The 19,963-nt window shown below is 42.6% G+C and overlaps 1 protein-coding gene across 1 annotated transcript in view; it reads left to right on the top strand.

The window, feature by feature from the left end:
- ZNHIT6 (zinc finger HIT-type containing 6) overlaps window positions 1-19,963 on the top strand; it is an 84,704-nt gene that overhangs the window by 22,893 nt on the left and 41,848 nt on the right. Inside the window, exons 5-8 of the mRNA XM_060232150.1 lie at window positions 1,774-1,877; window positions 12,160-12,228; window positions 15,422-15,502; window positions 15,681-15,761. Of these exons, the coding sequence (XP_060088133.1) occupies window positions 1,774-1,877; window positions 12,160-12,228; window positions 15,422-15,502; window positions 15,681-15,761 (335 nt within the window). The remainder of the gene's footprint in view (window positions 1-1,773; window positions 1,878-12,159; window positions 12,229-15,421; window positions 15,503-15,680; window positions 15,762-19,963) is intronic.

The raw sequence follows: 19,963 nt of genomic DNA, 5'->3' as shown, positions 1-19,963 counted from the left end.
TGGATTTTCCCCCCTGGATGTTAAACCAACTTTGTGGAATTGTCCCTTGCCTTAAGAATTTGTTTGGCAGAACAGCAGCCTTTCATAAACATTTTGGCCTGTTTGTTCAGTGCTGAAGAAAGAGAAAATAATTCACAGAAAGTGCAAATAATTCAGAGGAATGGGGGGGGAGCAAGATGCAGCCACACCTTACATATCATATATGTATAAACTAGGAATAAGACCTGTTGTGGGAGGAAATGCAACAGGCTCTAGAAAGAGGCTCTGAGTGAGTGCTCCCCCACCCTTGCTGTCTTCCAACCCACCCAAGTGAAGGCATTCACTCCCCCTCCCCACCTCCAGGGAAGCTGATCTCTGCCATCTGGAGAGCAGTTGTAATTCTGAGTTAGCTCTAGCCCTCACCTGGAGATTGGCAACAGTGGTTCTCCAGGAGGAAATGACTAGTTTGGAGGGTGGAGTTTATGGCATTGTACCTGTCTGAGGTCCCAACCCTCCTCAAACCCCACCCTTTTCAGGCTCCACCCCTTAAATCTCCAGAAATTTCCTAACCTGGAGTTGGCAACATTCATTTATTTATTTATTTATTTATTTATTTATATTAAGATTTATACCCCGCCCTTCTCACCTAGGTGTCTCCTTCCCTTTATCTGCCCCTCTGACTTCAGCTTTCCATCGCCTCCCCCCTCCCTGCAGCCTCTACCTAGAAAAAGGACAGTCATTCTCCACAGTGGGAGGGACCAAAGCAGCATACATCATTCTCCTCTACCCCCTTTGATCTGCACAACAACCCTGTGAGGGAGGTTAAGCTGAAAGTCTGACTGGTCCAAAATCACCCAGTCAGCTTCCACAGCAAAAATCTGGGTCTGGCAGACCTGACTCTGAAGCCCTAACTCTTATGCCCTCAAGCTCCACCACAGAATCTCCAAAGATTTCCCACCAACCTGGAACTGGCAGTCTTAGTCAGGACTCTCCCCAATGAGGCCTTTAGTGATACCTTTCAAAACAACCCTCTCTCTGATAATGTTGATTTCAATCTCTCTCTGTCCCTTGCTTTCCCTCCCTATCTCTCTCTGTATCTGGCCTACTGCAATGGGAAAGTCGGGAGAGGCAGCAACTGCCAGAACCAGGGTTGGTTGCATTTTACTGACAGAATCAGCTTGGCTGGCTATCAACAGCCATTTGGATGGGAGAGAGGAGCGGAGTCAACCAATGAGTTCTCCCTCAAAGGCCAAAATGGAACTTGAAAGGACCTCCCCCACCAGTTCCTTCTGAGAGAAACAAGCTTGGCTGCTTTTTACTGAGAGAAGCAAGATTGGTTACCTAGCAGCTGCCACTGCCTAGCAGTTTCCCCAGATGGCCAATCCTCGTCTGTCCTGGGGCCAGCAGTGGGTGGGAGAAAGCAGAGTCAGCTAGTGCCATACAAGTAAGTAAGTAAGTAAGTAAAATTTTATTTATATCCCGCCCTCCCCCGCCACGCAGGCTCAGGGGGAGCCAAAGGTTGATGCACAGTCCCAGCCAATCAGGGTGTTCCATTTTGCCAAGATGAAAGGGTTTTTATTATATTATATATTATTATATAAATGATTTTATTATATAAAGGATTCCATATAGGAACTGCATAGCATACATGATTAACGCTAAATTCTATCACTTTTTTAGTAATGGTACCGCATGTCTCACTCTATTTCTCTCCTCTTACTATCATCTCATGGCTCAGCTTTTCAAGCAATTGGGGGAAATGCCATGTTTTGAAACTATTACTGTTGTTATCAGGTAAACTTTTTGAGAAACCGAGCCCGGAGGTACAACATCCACCTGAAAACTTTACCAATTGGATTCACAAAGAGACGAGAAAATTCTACATTCTTTAACAAAAAGTAAGTTTCTACTTAATTTCCTTTGTGGGGGCAGGGGTAATCTGAGCAACCTTCTTCATTCAGAGTATAGTCCCCCAGCCAAGTATTATGAACTCTGTGGAGCTCAGTTCCCCTCCTGTTTGTGCTACCTGTGTGACTGCAAATACAGCAGAGTTGCCAGCACGAGAAAGGCCACAACACATGACTGCATTCTGTTTGCAGGTCAAACATGGTGCAGATTTGTACTAAATGTGTCATGATAAATTGAGGCCACAGTGGGAGGGCTTCAAGTGTCCTGGCCACACTGGTGGACCCCCTGATGACACCAAGGTTTTGCGGGGGGTGGGGGGGTGGCCACTGTGTGACACAGAGTGTTGGACTGGATTGGCCATTGACCTGATCTGACATGGCTCTCTTATGTTAAGGAAAACAATCTCATACGGGTACATTTAGCACTGTGCTGATTTGTGGCTTCAAAGGCTTTTTTTTGTTTACTTATTTACAGCTATGAGCAATTTTCTTTTTCTTTCCCTTGCCACTCAAGTAATTTACAATAAAATAGGTTAACTATATATGTTAATTATATCTTTCCTCCCTCCCATCTCCAGCTGCCACTTTTAGTCCCAGTGCTTAGTGTTGGCGGTTGGACCTCTGAAGCCAGTAGCAGCATGACAAATGGAGGCAGTCTGTGGCTCCTTCCTTCCCTCCTGGCACTGGCTAGTGTTAAAGCTTGCATACTGATACTGCTTGGTCTCTACATAAAACCTTTTCATGAAAAATTAGGCTTTCACAATATATGAATAGTATTTTAGTTCAGGGGTGGCCAATGGTAGCTTCCAGGTGTTTTTTTGCCTACAACTCCCATCAGCCCCAGCTAGCATGGCCAATGGCTGGGGCTGATGGGAGTTGTAGGAAAAAACATCTGGAGAGCTACCGTTGGCCACCCCTGTTTTAGTTGATTGATGCTTTGTCTCCACCAAAGTTTCACTAGTATTGACTTATATTTTGTATCTTGAGATGACATTTATTTCCCTTCATAAAGCTGGCTTTTATATTTAGTTACAATGTTTTCTGTAGGCCTACTTTGGGATTTTTTTGGGATGTGTGTCAAATATTAGCGTAAAATGATTCTCATATCCAATCCTTTTGATCCTCAGAAAAAAAATAATTTGTGCATATTCTTAGTGAATTATTGAACTATGCTTGGAGATTTTTCATTTATTAATAAGAATGTGAATGACTCATACATTTGTTTTCATGTGGAAGTATAAACACTTTCATCCTTGTATTAAAGCCAAAAGGAAGTTAGAATAAAGTCAAATATTTAATTTTTTTTTTATTTATCAGCCGTCATTTTGTGATCTTGTAGTATATCATCTTGCCTCACTGACTGGAGTAACTGTGCTGGATTGCACTGTTGGTCAGTTTTTTTTCTTACCAGTGATCTTCAGTCACATTATGACTAACTACTTAACAAATAGAAAAGAGTAAGAGTCCAGTAGCACCTTAAAGACTAAAAAAAATTGTAGCAGGGTATGAACATTCATGAGTCATCGCTCTGAAGAAGGGAGCACTGACTCACAAAAGCTCATACCTACCACAAATTTTGTTAGTTTTTAAGGTGCTACTGGACTCTTGCTTCCTTCTACTGCTACAGAGAAACACACAGCTGTGCTTCTTATCTCCTTACAAATAGTTGTATGAATTTTGCCCCATGATTTTTTGTTTTGCTTTTGCGCTTGCAGCTGGTATGCCACCAGCAAATATCAGTGGTATGTCCTTGGATAGTGTGGTGAAAGACAGTTTAATACAGCAACAGCAAATACATTTAGAAGAAGAAATGTGACATTCCAGCTGCAAACCAGTAGGTGTCTCTCTTACAACAGATTAGCAAATTGGTTCTCTTAATATATTTGCAGACAATTTTCTAGCTAGCTGCTATAATTTCTTCTTTCTTCAAACAAACTACCAAGAAGCAATCTGTACTGAAATGTAAAGTAGTATTAAAACTTCAGAAATGCATTTTCAGAAGGAGGCAAATTAAGGGCAGGGGAAGGGGGTTCTGTCCCTTCTAAACTACACAGGGCAATCTCTTGATCCTAACAATAAGACTTGAACAGACATTAAGACCTGTAGCAAATTTGCAAGTTTGATGTGGTGCGTACATACAACAGCTCACCAACTGATAATTTACCATTTGTAAGTATTTGGTAAAAAAACCCAAAGTGGTTACATGTGCATCAGTAATAAACTATGCCTGGCAAATAGGTCAGCCTGAAAGAATTTGAAGCTTAAGTTTCCACAGACCTTCAGACCATGATGCTGGCATTGAAGGCTGGGAAATGTTTCAAGATGATGGGTTATATTAGTTGCTGGTTGTGTGGGATTTTTTTTTGTTCAGAATCAAGCAGCAGGCATTTTAATCTTCAGTATGTACCTTTTAAACAATTTCTGCTGACGTCCTATTTGCCAAAAACATTTAGTCTCAAGCTGTGCAACCACTATGATGATGATCTCCCGTCATTTGAATGTCTTCTGCAGTCAGCAGGGTGCGGAGGAAGTGCTATATTCTCCAGTGTGTAAATCTGTATCCCCACATGGTGCAAGCTAAAATAACACAAGCGTGAAGCAATCAAGAAAAAAACATATGCATAAAGAAAACACAATTGAAAAATATGTTATTCATTGTCTGTCAAGCTACAGTCTTTCAGCATTCTCTGGACCCAATGCATGTTGAGTTTACAATAATTAGGTGAACAATGGGAGAAAATTTTAGACAGACCTTCCAAATTGTTTACTCAGGTCTGCTAAAATACTTGTCCCCTATCTGGTACCGCAACACTCTGCTCAAAACAATTACTTGAAAGGATAGCAGAAGCAATGTTCCCTCTTAGCTGTGGAGACTTATGAGAAGAAATTCTACTTTGTGAGCTACTAGCATTAAAGTTGTTAGCTACTGCATAAATTAGTTTGCTCTGGGGCCATTTTTCCTGATCTAAAACAAAAATGTGTGAGCCAGAGGCTAAAAAACTGTGAGCTAGCTCACACTAACTCAACTTAGAGGGAACACTGAGCAGAAGTATTGTTTTTGAAGCCGTGTTTTGTAACTGGTTGAAGACCCTTAACTTAAAATTGTCCTACTTCAGTTAGTCATCTTGAAAGCATCCTTTATTTTCTTTGCAACTCTTAATTTTGTGTTTTTGATCAGTACGTTGCATGTGGTGAGTTAATTCTCCTGCTGTTCTGCACCCTCCTAGTAGAAGGCCCAATGTGTATAATAAAAAGCACTTCAGTCAGCTTCTTGGTAAATTGTCTTGTTTTGCAGCTTACAATAATTAAGAAAGAGTTGAACTTGCAGCATGTTAGCACAACTTTCTTGCTTATATATTAAATCTCAGTGGGGTAGTTGCAGGCACTTAGCTAAGTTTCAGGAGAGATGGGCCTCCCTCTGGTTCCTTATGTTAGAACTTCAACTATACCATACTGGTGCTTCTGTTATTGGTGTGTCATAAAAGCCTCTGCATTCATTTACTTTAATGAGATTTTAGGGGTTTCACAGGAGACGATAATCACATAATTAGGCTGGATCAGGGTTGTTTACAGAGGCTTAGAAAAAATATAAAACACTGTAGGGACCTAGTTTACTGAAAAGTGAATTAAGCAGGGCTGTAAATCAGTTCATTGTGGTTCAAAGATGAATGCTGCTTCATCATTGCCTAATTCCACCTCTAACTCCCCTTGCCATTTTATTAGGGCTGGCCAGACTACATGTGAAAGGAGTAACAGGGTTTTCTAAGTATGCATTTGAACCAGTCAGGAGTTTTATTGAGTCTCTCTCAAAAAATGTTGGTACTTAACAGAATTAAGGCATACAAGCAGGGAACCCACAAGGAACTGCACTGGTCATATTTCATTTTCTCGTGTATCCTCTTCACCACACAGTTTCCTCTTTCCTCGCAGCCGTCCATATCCTCTCCCATTTCAGTGCTTCTTTCTCTCATTCCCATTCACCAACTACCTTTTTTATCTGCCCCCTATCTTCAACTTTATTTTATTTATTCATTAATACACTTTTCAGATTGTACTGCAAACCTGGAGCTTTTCTCAGGTTTGTGGAAAGATACATCTTGTGTATTCATTACCTCAATCTCCAGATTCATGTGTCCACAAATGTGGCCTGTGACAGGTCTTTTCTTCTCACAAAAGAGACCCCTCCACAGCCTCTTGTGATTTTGGGGAACTCCGTTTGTTTTAAACTGTAAACCTCCACCTCAGTTATGTTAGGAAAGCTAATGGAAAGTCTTTGGGCTTACAGCTGTGAGGCAAGTTTTGTTCTAATATTTTTATAGTTTATTAAATTAATATATTGTGTACAAGCCTGTTACCATACAAAAGAAAAAATTATTAAAACAGAAGTCGAAGGCAGTGTTTTCACTAATTATATATACATTCAAATTCCATTATCTCTATTCACCATTTACTGCATTCACCTTCACTATTACATTACAAATTAAACCCATTTATCCTTTCACTTGCACTCAAGGAAAACTCAATTAAAGATATTTTATCGATGACGCTTGACACCTTACATAATACTTTACTTCCATACACCTTTAACCATCTGTATGACCTGCCCCACTAATCTAACTATTTGCTTTGGCATTCCATTCAGCAGCACCATCCAATTATGAATCCTCCATTTTTGGTATTTCTTTCCTAATGAGTCCTCCATTTTTGGTATTTCTTCCGTTTACGCCAATTTCTCTCTTGGTTATTTAAAACCTCTCTTGGTTTTGGAGTTAAATGCCTAATTATCCATGATATCTCTTTCATTTTTTTATTTTTCTGACCTCTAGATCTAATAAGTTGCTCCCTATTCCTTCTCCAAACTACATCTTTGATCTGTTTCCTTATGTCTCTTGAATGCATTTCTCTAAGTGAACCATTCTTTTTTAGCTTTAGAGAGTTTAACCTATATATATATTCAATTTCCCTCTCGGTTTTTTTTTGTTCTTTTTCCAGCATGGGAGTCAATGTTTCCACTACTGAACAAAATAAATCCTCATTTATTTTTTCTGATATGGTTAAAAATCTTGGAGTATATTTTGCCTTATACATGTCTGATCTAGTAATCCTGGTCTCTGATTCTTCCTGTTTAATTTCCAAGTTCCCTGTACCTTGCTCCTTTAGTATTTGTTTTGTATCAATAGAATTTTTGGTTTGCGTCAACTTTGTCATATCCGTTTTTATGTCCTTCAGTCCATTTTCTAATCCATCAAGCTTAAATTTTAATCCCCCTATCTGTTCCATTAAATTGTTCTGCATCTGATTTAATGCCCCCATTAAAGAATCTTCAAAAGATGACTGAAATACTTTGAGAGCATCCTGCAACAACATGATTCCCTCTATCATTGAGTTAAGCAGGAGAAATTCAAATTATCATATAATAATATAGAATGAAGACACCAATACAGAGATTTAGTATCCCTTTACCAACTAGTCTAAATCAATTTCTTCCCCAAGCAATAATGCTTCATGTTCAACTGATTTCAATAATTATTCATTATTTGCCTTCCTCTTGCACCACTTAACCCTTTCAAACACTCCACTCACTACCTCTTGCAGACTACATACGCTCACTTCTTCATTCATTCTCCATCCTAATCCTTTCTCATTAACCATACACTTTTACTTAGACCCACACACATTTACACACTTTTGTAAATTATACAGTAACAGCATTCAATTCCTTGCTTTCCCTCTCTTTCTTCTTTCTTCCTTCAGTCCTTCTGTTTCCCCTTTCTTCCTCTTCTTCTTTGTCCGTTTTTCCCCCTTTTTGTCTTTCTGGTCTTTCTAGTCTTTAAATTTCTTCTTCCAAGTTACTTATATTATATTGATCAAACTCAGTCTTTTAATGAACTATTCACTTTTCTACAGCTCTTAGTCCAAAGAAATAGTCCACCTAATCCTTAATATAAATCAGATCTTCTATAACATTATATATTTTCGCCCATCCGATCTCCACAACATGTAGCAATCTTTACACACAATGTTTTAAGTGAGTCTTTAGTTTTAGGCAAGTTTCAAGAAATTTACTTTCTAACTAGAGGTCTTTCCACTCTTGTAGCACAGGGTTGTCACTTTCCTCCTCTTCTCTTTTCCACGCCCTTCAGCTAGAGATAGTGTTTTAAATCACATTTCAGTGTTCTTTAACAAGAAAAAAGTAGAATACTTCAAAAAGAAAGAAAAATACCAATTATGGTGTTTGCTAGCCACGGAGAGGAGGTGAGACAGGGAAAGAAAAAATCAGTTTGTTTCTTCAGTGCCAAATCCGCTGCAGCTGCCACCGCCCACCTCCTTTCCTCCTTCCTCCGACTTTGTTCCTCTGCTCCTCTTGCCAGCCACAAAGTAGTTGTCTCAAAGTAGTTCTCTCAGCCACACCCACATACGCGACCGAGGCAAGCCCAATTTGCAGCCATAACAAAAAGCGCCTCACTTCAGGTATATACTGTCCTTTTTTTTCCTTTTCGTCTCCTCTTAGTCTTCCGTTTTTGGGTTAGTTTCATTTACTTTCACCAAACGTCCTCCACCTTCACCTCTGTCTCCGGTAGCTGAGACTCTCTCACCTAATGGCGCACGATGCGGTTGGGGCAAAGGGAGGGTAGAAAAGCCAGGAACCTAAAAGTTCCCCCGTGCCTCTCCCCAAGACCCCTTCTGCTAGCAATGCTCCTCCGACGGGAGCTTGCTGGGTCCTACGACCCCCCAACCCGCACGGTTCGATCCGTTCCTGCCCTGATGGCTTGAAACGCAACCGCCTCGTCTCGCTGTAACCGGAAGTGCCCAGGCAAGTTTTGTTCTAAGCAAGTGGAACATGGAGATCTCTGAGACAGGAGCTGTATGTAAATAACACAGAAGGTTTATGTATTTACATGTTGGTTTTTAAGGAGCAGATTAGCAGCACGGGTCTCCAGATAGTCAAAGGAGAAACCTGGCTGAAACACAAGTTTAAGCTAGTTATGTCTTCAGTGTGTGGTTTGATTTCTCTTTAATGCTTATAGGTACAAGCAGACTTCCACTGACTAGCCACTAGGTTGAATCCTTTCACCCACAGAGGTTTGCACCCACATCAGCCAATGGTTTCCCAAAGTCAGGCAAAATGGTACAAGGTCTGCTAATCACAAGAGATTGACCTAACAACCTTTCTTAGAGGTAGAGCTAAACCATTCTCCTATGCTACCAAGCAGAGTATTTGCTGAGGCAGACCCAAAACTACCCCTGCATTCTCCCTGAAGCATATCAGAACTAACTGCTGCTGTGGTTCCATCCAGCATCCAATCCCTCCTCTGAAAGATGGTTGGGTGTCAGAGCAGTACTCCCATAGTTGCAAGAATGAAACAGCTGAGTGGCTATTTTTTCCTTCATGGGCAGGACAGCCTCCTGTCTGTCACAGGGCCACATTGAGAATTAGCTATATTGATACTTGCATATGGTTATGATTAGATAAGACCTGTAACACCCCAGCCTACTGCTTATATCTGCAGGGCTCCTGTTTCAGTTTGCTGCTGCACACTAACTTGGCTACTCATTGAGAATTATGCTACAGCAGTACCATTTGCAGTTTCATGTATAGAACCTCAGGTTTATGATTTACTAACAAATTCACTCTCAGTCATTGGTGGTTCTGGAAGTATCACATGTTCACAACATTTAATATCTTCATTATAATTCTGTCCGCTTGAAAAATGTTGGATTCCTTTTGTTTCTTGCAAATTGGCTCTGATGTCTGTATTTACTAAGGTGGTTTTTATTCTTTTTTGGAAAGTAAATATGGGTGTTGGTATAATGGGTACTGAGGGGGGGTGGGGCTTGACTTGGATAGCCCAGGATAGCCTGATATTGTTGGATGCTTAGATCGGAGACCACCAAGGAAGTTCAGGGTTGTGATACAGAGGCAGGCAATGGCAGACCTCTTCTGAATGTCTCTTGCCTTGAAAAGCCCAGAGGGTCACCATAAGGTACCCGTGACTTCATGGCAAAAAGCAAAAGAAAACTAATCTTATGGGAACCAGGAACAAAGTAGTGCAAGTAAATAAACATTACTAAATTTAATCACATAAGGAAAGATAAACAGGCTTCTTGCCATTGTAAATACATATATAGCAGTAACATGATAAAAACATACTATTGACTAGATAAGAAAGTGCTCTGGTCATCAAATGGGGAAAGACATGGTCAGTTCTAGCAGTGGTATACACTGGTCCCTGACTCCTTCCCCCAGCACAGCTGTGTTCATCTTGTCTAATAAGAACTCATCTAGTGTATCACAATCCTCAAAATATGGTCTGTAGTGGCTCAGTCTCTAAATTTTACTTTAAAGTCTAAGGCTTAGGTCACAGAGGAGAATAGGTGGTAGTGGCCTATGAACATCACACATACAGAACTGGAGGAAGGGTGCACAGTAAGTGATAACATATGATGTTGCAATATTAAAAAGCCCTCCCTTGTCAATAGCCCTCCCTCCCTGAGCCCTATGGGCAATGGGCAGAATTGAAAAATACTAAATAAATAAATAAAAAGCAGAACACTACATGTTGTGAATTGCACAGGGCAGTGAATGTGGGTATTCATAGTTCTACTGCTTTGCTGAGATAGGATCTAGAAAATCTAGAAAACACCATATTTGGCAGCTGGTTGGTTGCTTGTCAATCTCTAGGCATATTTCTAGATCAGCTCCAGCCAATACTCTCTTGATGTTATCATAAAGTATTGTTTTTATCATGTGTATATGGGACACATTCAGTGATGGCTAATTTTTCATTTAGAAGACAGGATGATAGTGGCCCAGCTACCTGTTTCTTTCCTTGAACTTTGTTGCTTTTATTCAGCTTGAGGAAGTACTGCATCTTCTGGTTCTGTGTGATGGACTTTAGAGATTACATCTGATACTTAACTGCAGTATGCTGTAGGTTTAGTGTATCAAAGGGTATGTTCGCACTTAAAAAAGAAGTCTCAGCATACTCAAGAATCACCCTCTTTCAGCAGAACATGTTAATACCTGTACAATTACAGACACAGTTCACTTGAAGAGAAGAAACACAGTCTGCAGAATCTCTTTGGGGTTCTTGTTTTACATACCTCATTTTTGCAAGTGGAGGCGTATATTATCATTCAGACATTATTTGCACATATACTGCCACAAGACCCAGTGATTTGCTTTCTTTCTTAATGAGCTGCAGCTGTAAACCCACAGCCAACCTCTAGTGGTTTCAGACAGGGAAACAGGGCAGGTATTTGAAGGAAGGCATCTCCTTTGTGGTTTTGTGTTCAATATAATTTTCTGCCCCCTGCATATAACCATGTGAGTAGTTTTGCATTAAGGAAGAACATTGAGCGAGACTTTGGAGGCTCCAGGTGAGGCTGTGGTCAGAGCATCATCAGACTGCACTGCGCTATATACACATGGTCTGTCCAAGGTTTAAAACAGAATGGTTTAAGCTTCTGTTACTTGGTTTGTTTTGTTTATCTCTTTTCCTCCGGTGTGTCTATTTGTCTTGTCAGTTGTTTTTTTTAAAGGTAACTTTCCTTCATGCCTCTTGCTTTCTGTTACATATTACAAAATGCTCTCTCATAGTGATTTTGTTCTGACAGTAACTCCAGTACATATATTTGTTGTACATATCAACAGATTTCTCTACTGTATTTGCTACTGGCTGCACATACTTACATCAACAGGCAGTTAAGCTACAGTCTGTTGGGCTCAGCCAGTAGTTTATCAGACTAATAGCCAAAAGTAACTTTGCTATGGAAATCCTGGATTTTTACACTGTAATATTTGGCCCCCTATAAATGTGATATATACATTTATAGGTGGCTGTAAGTCACAGATATGGTAGCATACCTTAAATAAAGATGAGGAGATTAAAGGGGGGGGAGAAAATGCAGAAAGATAGGTGCAAACAGAAGTGTACAAGTATGAAACAGATGGGAGTTATATGGATTTTATCAGTATTTTAAATAAATATCAGAAAAGCATCAGTGGATACAGTTTTAAGCTACACAACATAAAAGAGGTTTTGAATTTGGAATCTTTCTGTAGCAATTCTGCTTCATATTGGATTAAATTTTGCCCATGTAAACAATTCTGCAATTGAAGGAATTTAAGAAGTATGTTATCCACCTGAATGATTTTGTGAACAACCCAGGTTGATTCTGTTATTATATTTTCTGCCACTGTGTCTATATATTTTCTGTAGTAACAATTTTATATTGATATCATTAAGAGCATGTATTTCTTTTGTTTCAGAGAAAAAAAGTTTTATTGGCACTTGAAGCTCATATTTCCTCACAGTCATGCCAAATTCACAGAAAAAAGGTATCTGCATATTTTGTTTGAATAATGCTCTTCACAAAATCAGGATCTATTTCTATATTGCATTAGTAATTTTGTTTAAATGATTGTGACCTTCTTTCTAAAAACTATCCATTTAAACTACATTATTCAAAAATTTTGTTTAGAAATGTGATCTGTTTCATGTCTCATTGTATGGTTATGGTGTATGCATCCAAAGGCATTTGGATTGCAGTACTTGCAGAATAGCTTGCATTACCACGAAGTTTGAGACCAGCTTTGAGACCAACACCTTTGAGACCAACGAAGTTTTATTCACTATATAAGCTTTTGTGGGCAAACACACTTTTCATATGTTGTTGTTGTCGTTATCTTTTTTGTAGCTCAGTAAAGTTGATCTTCCACAATAATTTTAGTTTTAAAATAGGTAAGGCAACAAATCTCCCAGCAGAGCAAATTAAAAAACGTCAAACAGTGGAAGAAAAGCAGAATATAAATATAACAAATATTTTAATGTGCTCTGTTAGATAAGGAAAGAAGACATTTACAGTGCACTTCTGAGTAGACTTGACTTCTTTTAAAACCTGTTCACTTCAGTGGACCCAGAAGGTTGCAGTTCTGTTTAAGATTGTGCTGTTGGGTCAGGGTAGAAATTACTGGGTTCTCTCTGTCATGTCTTAATGTGGTGTATACACCCCAATATTATAGTTTGTTCATTCTCCCTCCCTCTCAAATAGCAATTTATTGTATTTTCACAGCATAAACATTTCAAAATAAAATAGTACAATACAGTGCAATAGTTATAAATTAATAGTAGGTCAGTAATAAAAATACAGTATTTTAACATATATATATTGGTAATTTTCAGTATTTAACAACCCAATCCAGACATAAGTGACAGCTGGCCGTGGCATAGCTGCTGCGCTGCTAGTAGACTTCCTGAGGACTTTGGCACGCTGGAGCATGGAGTGGGGAGAGGTGTAGCTTGCCATGAGGGAGATGGTCACCATAGCAATGGTGCTGGCGGAGGCATGCAAGGGAGGCGGAGGCAGCCAGAGGGGAGGGCCAGCCCCCCCCCCCATTGGCCAGTCCTGGCGCATGCGCTGTGGCTCATGACAGTCAGGGATGGGGAGAAGTGGCCCCAGAGAAGCTGATAGCCATTCCCAACCCACCCCCAAACAGAGAACGGAGCCAGTGATGGGCAGACCATCACAGGCAAAGGAGAGACGTCTCACCAACACGGGGAGGGAACAGGAGTGAGGCTGGACCTGCGCGCATGAGAAGCCTGGCTTGGTGGCAAGGCAGGGGTGGGGGCGAGACAGGCCCGCACGGGACAACAGAGAAGCCTTCAATCCTCTCGCACCCTCCCACTGTCAGAGACTCTGCCAATGGCAGGCAGACAAGCAGGAAGTACCAAGTGCAGGAGTTCGCTGTCATAGACAGCGGCTGGAATGTGTGTCTGGGAGTGAGCAGCCCAGCAGCAGACACCCCCCCACCCAGAGACCTCCTGTACTGCCCTGACACCCCCTGCCATGTGCATGGAACACCTCCCCTGGGGGTCGCAGAACTCAGAGTGCGAGTGCATCAGCCACAGAGCTCTTGAGTCCATTTCATCAGTCCTGCGCACAACAGCCCTGTGGGGTCAGGAAGGCTGTCAGCCCGGACAGGCTAAGGGGCGGCACCCCCCTCCCCTGTCAGCCACGCGGGGGGCAGTGTGGCGGCTCATAGACCGTTCCCCCCCACCAAACCAAGTCTGCCCAGGGAATGTGCAGCAGATGCCAAGCAGGAGAGACAACAGAGGGCACAGCTCAGACTATTTTTCCGGGACAGAGTGCAAGTCTCCCTGGCGCGCTGGGCAGTCTCGCTGTGGGTGGGGCTCCATTCTGAGAGGTGGGCAGATACAGCTGTGGGAGTGGGGGGGGCGGTGGAGCGACACGCACGGAAGCCCCTGTGTAGGAGTCCCACCTGCAAAACGGAGACAGAGATCAGGAGCACCTGCAGGGGCGGCGGGTGGAAGAGCAGGCTGCATTTCTGCCGGGTGCTATCTTATAGGGGGAGTCTCTGACCCACCTCCCCGACATGGGGCAGCTGCCATACACACACACCACGTGTCCTGCCAGGGGTTGGGAACGTGGCAGAGGGCAGACCAAGGGAAGGGAGCAGGCGGCAGCACAGGGGAGCAGGGTCAGCAAATACCCCCTGCCGGAGCCCACTGCCTGGTTCAAGTGCCAGAGATGCTTGCACACCAAGCAGTCGAGAGTGAGGGGAGGGGGAGACTGGGGGGGGGGGGGGACAGTGGAACTTACCCAGCCATGGGCGACGGTCGTTGCATGCAGAGCCTCTGGGAGCCTGTGGAGACCTGGAAACCTGTGGAGACCTGGAAACGAGCAGTTAGCCCCAGGTGAGAGACCGCTCTCTCCCTCTCACAAGTCAAAGATACTGTCAAAGCAACCACGCGGTGCAAGACCCCTCACCAACATGCCTGCCTGTCCCTCACTCTAAGTCTGTATGGCCGAGAGCTCGCCAGCAGAGCTTCCCACCACGCTCTCCTCTCCCTAACAACTGAGTTGTGCAAGGCCAGAGCAGAAGTATTTCTAGGAGGGGGGAGACCGTGATTGGGTGCTGGGGAGGGGGCTTGTCAGCCCGAGGCACGAGGGGATTGGCGAGGCAATCACGCTGCTCCCTAAGGGGTGTGCGAGCTTACGCAGCAGCAGAGGCGACCTTTTTTTTTTGTTTCAACGAGTGCCTATGGGACACACCGCTATTTTTTCCGGCGTAAAGTTGCGCCTCTCAGGAGCATGTCATGGGCCAAACTGCTCAGGAAGCTACCTAAGCCTGGCCACGCCCCCAACTCCACCCCCTCCTCCGCCTGAATGCCGCGCTCCACCTCACTTCCTCTCACGCTCGGGCACAGCCCTCAGGCGCCTCTGCCCTCTGGTGGAGCGGTGCTCGGGTGGCCTCCCCGCCCACATAACTTCCCCCCACTGTGGCAGCGCCAGTTGTACATCGGTGCAAACCCTTCCTGTGCCCACGTAGCACAGGAAGACTTTTCGCCCCCCCCCCCCCTCTCTGGATTGTGCTGTAAATCACATTCTTTCCATAGTATATATAGTTTTTTCCATAGTGTGTATAGTTTTTATACAGGAGTGTGATTGTTGTGTTTGTTCTTGGAAACATTGAGTTCTGTGACTAACTTACCTTTGTATTCTGGTTGAAGGGTGCCAGATGATAAGCCACTGTGTGATGTTCTTAAGTACTATATTGATCCTCTAGAATCTGATCCTGTCATTTGTCAAAGGTATGTACTGAAACATTATTTTGCAACACAAATCTACTATAAAAATATTTAATTTCTTAATATTATACTGTCCTGTAACAAGCACATTGCTCTAGTAATTGGCTTTTAGATAATGCACTCTAAACAGTTCTTTATAACATAGCAGAATGTATTAAATGTACTATGTCTTCTATTTTAGGTTAAAAATCTACACAGTGTCTCCTCCATCAGATATACAGATTCTAATGAAAGTTGAAATCACCCCACATAGCACCAGCAGGTAAGAAATTTAATTTATTTGAAGAAAGGAAAAGGTGCTTGTGTAAAGAAAACTGCAAATTAGTCAGGCTAGAAAACTACTAAGAGAGATTCTGTGTTATATCTTATTTCCTTTCTACATGCAGAAGAAAATCTTTCCCCACTTCCTTATCCCCATCATCCTCTCATAAGCCCCTAAAGTTTATTTCTGGGCAAGGGGAAACTTGCAGACAAAAAGTCATGCAGGGGCTGTAGTAATGAAGAGAAAATCAGGTAAGATTGTCCCATCAGTCAACAGTAGAAGAATGGGCCCTGCTATTGCTAAGTTTCAGAATGTTAGATTGATATAAAAGCATTGTTCAAATTATATAAAAGAAATAGATAAAGAGGAATTAGTACATTTTGTGACAACAAAAACCTTTAGACTTTATTTGAGTTGTGTCTTTGTCTTCTATGTTATGAACTTTCATATATGTTTTTAAATGTTTTGGCTGGTGGAGATCTAAGTAATTTGTGTGTCATCTGAAAGTTCAAAAAGAACTCCTGTACTCTCCAACACTTTTCAATACAGGTTGTTGCCTTTTGAGCTATTCTTTGACTCCTGAGTCTTCATCAGTTTGATAGTAATTTTAATGGCCTAGCTAAGGACATAGGGCGGCATACATATCTACCCTTTCCCTGGACAACCTGCTAATAAGGTCAAATCACTGTCCAGATCACAGGACCTCTGGGACACTTGACTATCATGAATTGTTTGTGAACCAACAGCATCCTCATGACTTCAAAGACCATAATTTGTTGAGGTACATTGACTGAAATTGCTTGATCCATTCTCTCTGTTTTTTAAGCACATCAGCTCAACCTCAGGGCAAAAATTTGTCATTTCCTTCCTACACACAATGTCCTTCATGTGTGTGCTGAGTCCTTGATGTGTGTGCTGAGTCTGGAAAGTGTCCATGGGCTTGATTCCACTTTCGTCCAATACAGTGGTCCCCACTTCCCTATCAGAGGGACATCCTTTAGCTGCATCACAGGGACATAACTGTTCCACCCAATATATGTCAAATCAAACCAACGCCCCCCCCCCAAAAAAAAAACCCTTACTTGTATTTTTCAGGTATTATTTAAGCTGAATGCAGATCAGACAGTCTGGTTGGCTACCAGCACAGCTGAGCCAAATAAAAGCTGGATTTTTTGGCTTTTATTGGGGTATATTCAGTCAGTCTTCATATGTGATTGCTATGCTCAGAAGCTTGTCAAGACATGAACTGAGGTGGCAGGAAAGATCCTGAAGGAAAATCATCCACCTAGTAAAACCCATGGGCATAAAACATATAGTAGCCTAAATGATCCTCATAACATAACAGTACTCATGCTAGAAACACACTGTAAATACAATTAAAAGCCTGGATAAAAAGAAGTGTTTCAACTTTGAGTCTAAAAGAGCAGTTTTTGTTATTCTTCTGATCTGGTGCGTGGAGGGGTTGGAAGTAGTGCTAAGCAGAGCTTAACTGAAACTCAAATTCTTTTTAGAAATACCTGTCTTGTCTTCAAAATAAATTAATGATGTGCAACAAATTATGCTTGGGATACCTTCAGAATGACTTCATGCATAGGATTTTTGCTATTTTCCAATGAGGGAAGGAAAGACACAACTGCCAAATTATACAATCTAGTTTGGGAAGTACACCTTCTCATTTTCCCCAGAGATTAGCTGGAAGAGCCTTTGTAAGCAAATTATTTTGAGACTAACGAAGTGATTGTGAAGTAGTAAAACTTTATATGGCTGAATTGATGAGAAATCACAAATAATTGGTATGATATTCTGACATTTGAATATTGCAAACATTTGTTGCTGAATGATATTTTCCTTAAATTGTTCCTTAGTTAAGAGATCTGGCCTGTTTACTCATAATGGCCGCCAAATTATTTATAGCTTCAAAATGGAAAAGCCCGTCTAAACCTACTCAGTCACAACGGCTCCTGAAAATCTGGGATGTACTAGTGACTGATAAATTAGCTTCTCAGATCATCCAACAAGAAGTTCCACTATGCAAAAACGCTTTTATTAAAAAAAAGTTATTCCTTAGTCATAAGGCAGTTGTATTTTCACTGTTAGAATCAGCTAGGACTAAAAAGACTGGGTTCATCTCTTCTCTGAGGCATGAAAATGACTGGGGTAACCTTAGGATATTATCTTCTGTCCTTCAGCCCAACCAACTTCACAGAATATTATAAGGATAAAATAGGTAGGGGGAAACCATATATGTCACTCAGAAGAAGGATGGAATGAATAAATGGTTTCAAATGCTGGATTTAGGAGTGCCACAGACTTAAGGTTTTTACTGTACAGTAAGATTGAACTCGGAGTATTTTCAGGTTCTCTTCAGTGCCAACCGCGTAGTTCAAGATTCAGCAATCCACCTCACCCCACTTCAACCGATGAAAACAGAGTTGGATGAGATCCCCACCCTAGAAGAGACTGTTAAAGCCATCAAGCAACTGAAAAGTGGCAAGGCAGCAGGAGTTGATGGAATTCCACCAGAGATCTGGAAGCATGGGGGCACAGTACTACATAGCTCACTTCACAAAGTACTTGTCACCTGCTGGGAACAAGGCAAATTACCACAGGACTTTCGCGATGCAATCATCATCACCCTATACAAGAACAAAGGGGAAAAGTCAGACTGCTCCAACTACCGGGGGATAACCCTGCTCTCCATCGCAGGCAAAATCCTTGCCAGAATACTCCTGAACAGACTTGTGCCCACCATTGCAGAAGAACTCCTCCCAGAGAGCCAGTGCGGCTTCAGAGCTAACAGGAGCACCACCGACATGGTATTTGTTCTCAGGCAGCTCCAAGAGAAATGCAGGGAACAGAACAAGGGTCTGTATGTGACTTTTGTCGACCTTACCAAAGCTTTCGATACCGTTAGCAGGAAAGGCCTGTGGCAAATCTTGGAACGTTTAGGATGTCCCCCAAGGTTCCTCAGCATGATCATCCAGCTACACGAAGACCAGCGAGGCCAAGTCAGACACTGCAACAACCTCTCGGAGCCCTTCCCAATAGGCACAGGTGTAATGCAAGGCTGCGTTCTCGCGCCAACTCTCTTTACGATCTTCTTTAGCATGATGCTTCAAAGAGCCGCAGTACATCTAGATGAAGACGATGGTGTCTACATCCGCTATCGCACCGATGGCAGCCTGTTCAACCTGAGGCGACTAAAGGCACACTCCAAGACAATGGAAAAACTCATCCGAGAGCTACTGTTTGCTGATGATGCTGCACTCGTCTCCCACTCGGTATCAGCTCTGCAGCATATGACGTCCTGCTTTGCAGAGGCTGCCAAGCTATTCGGCCTAGAAGTTAGTCTGAAGAAGACAGAAGTTCTCCACCAGCCTGCACCCCAGGAAGATTATCACCCTCCCTGCATCACTGTGGGTGAATCAGTTCTGAAGACAGTCCAGCAGTTCAGCTACCTGGGGTGCATCATCTCCTCAGATGCCAAGATCGACAAGGAGATTGACAACAGGCTGGCAAAGGCAAACCGTGCATTTGGCCGACTGCACAAAAGAGTGTGGAGCAGCAAGCATCTGAAAAAAGGCACAAAGATCAATGTTTACAAAGCGGTTGTGATGACAACCCTCATCTACGGCTCCGAATCGTGGGTTTTATACCGTCATCACCTGCGACTCCTTGAGCGCTTTCATCAGCGCTGCCTTCGCACCATCCTCAACATCCACTGGAGTGACTTTTTGACCAACACTGAAGTCCTCAAACGGGCAGAGGTTACCAGCATCGAGGCACTGCTGTTGAAGACGCAGCTGCGCTGGGCAGGGCATATTTCTAGGATGGAAAACCACCGCCTTCCCAAGATTGCCCTGTATGGCGAACTCTCCACCGGCCATCGAAATAGAGGGGCACCAAAGAAGAGGTACAAGGACTCCTTGAAGAAATCCCTTAGCACCTGTCACATCAACCATCACCAGTGGTCTGACCTAGCCTCAGATCGCAAAGCATGGAGGCACACCATCCACCAGGCTGTCTCTTCCTTTGAGAACGCACGCATAGCTGGTCTTGAGGACAAAAGGAGATTGAGGAAGAATCGCACTGCTACAGGACCAACCCTAAATCAGACTTTTCCCTGCAGCCGCTGTGGCCGGACCTGCCTGTCCCACATTGGTCTTGTCAGCCACCAGCGAGCCTGCAGCAAACGTGGATTA

The sequence above is a fragment of the Heteronotia binoei genome, chromosome 2 (genome assembly GCF_032191835.1).
Source record: "Heteronotia binoei isolate CCM8104 ecotype False Entrance Well chromosome 2, APGP_CSIRO_Hbin_v1, whole genome shotgun sequence".
NCBI classification, from domain to species: Eukaryota; Metazoa; Chordata; class Lepidosauria; order Squamata; family Gekkonidae; genus Heteronotia; species Heteronotia binoei.
Note: the sequence above shows the minus strand (reverse complement) of the source record. Positions and strands in the feature narration are given on the sequence as shown.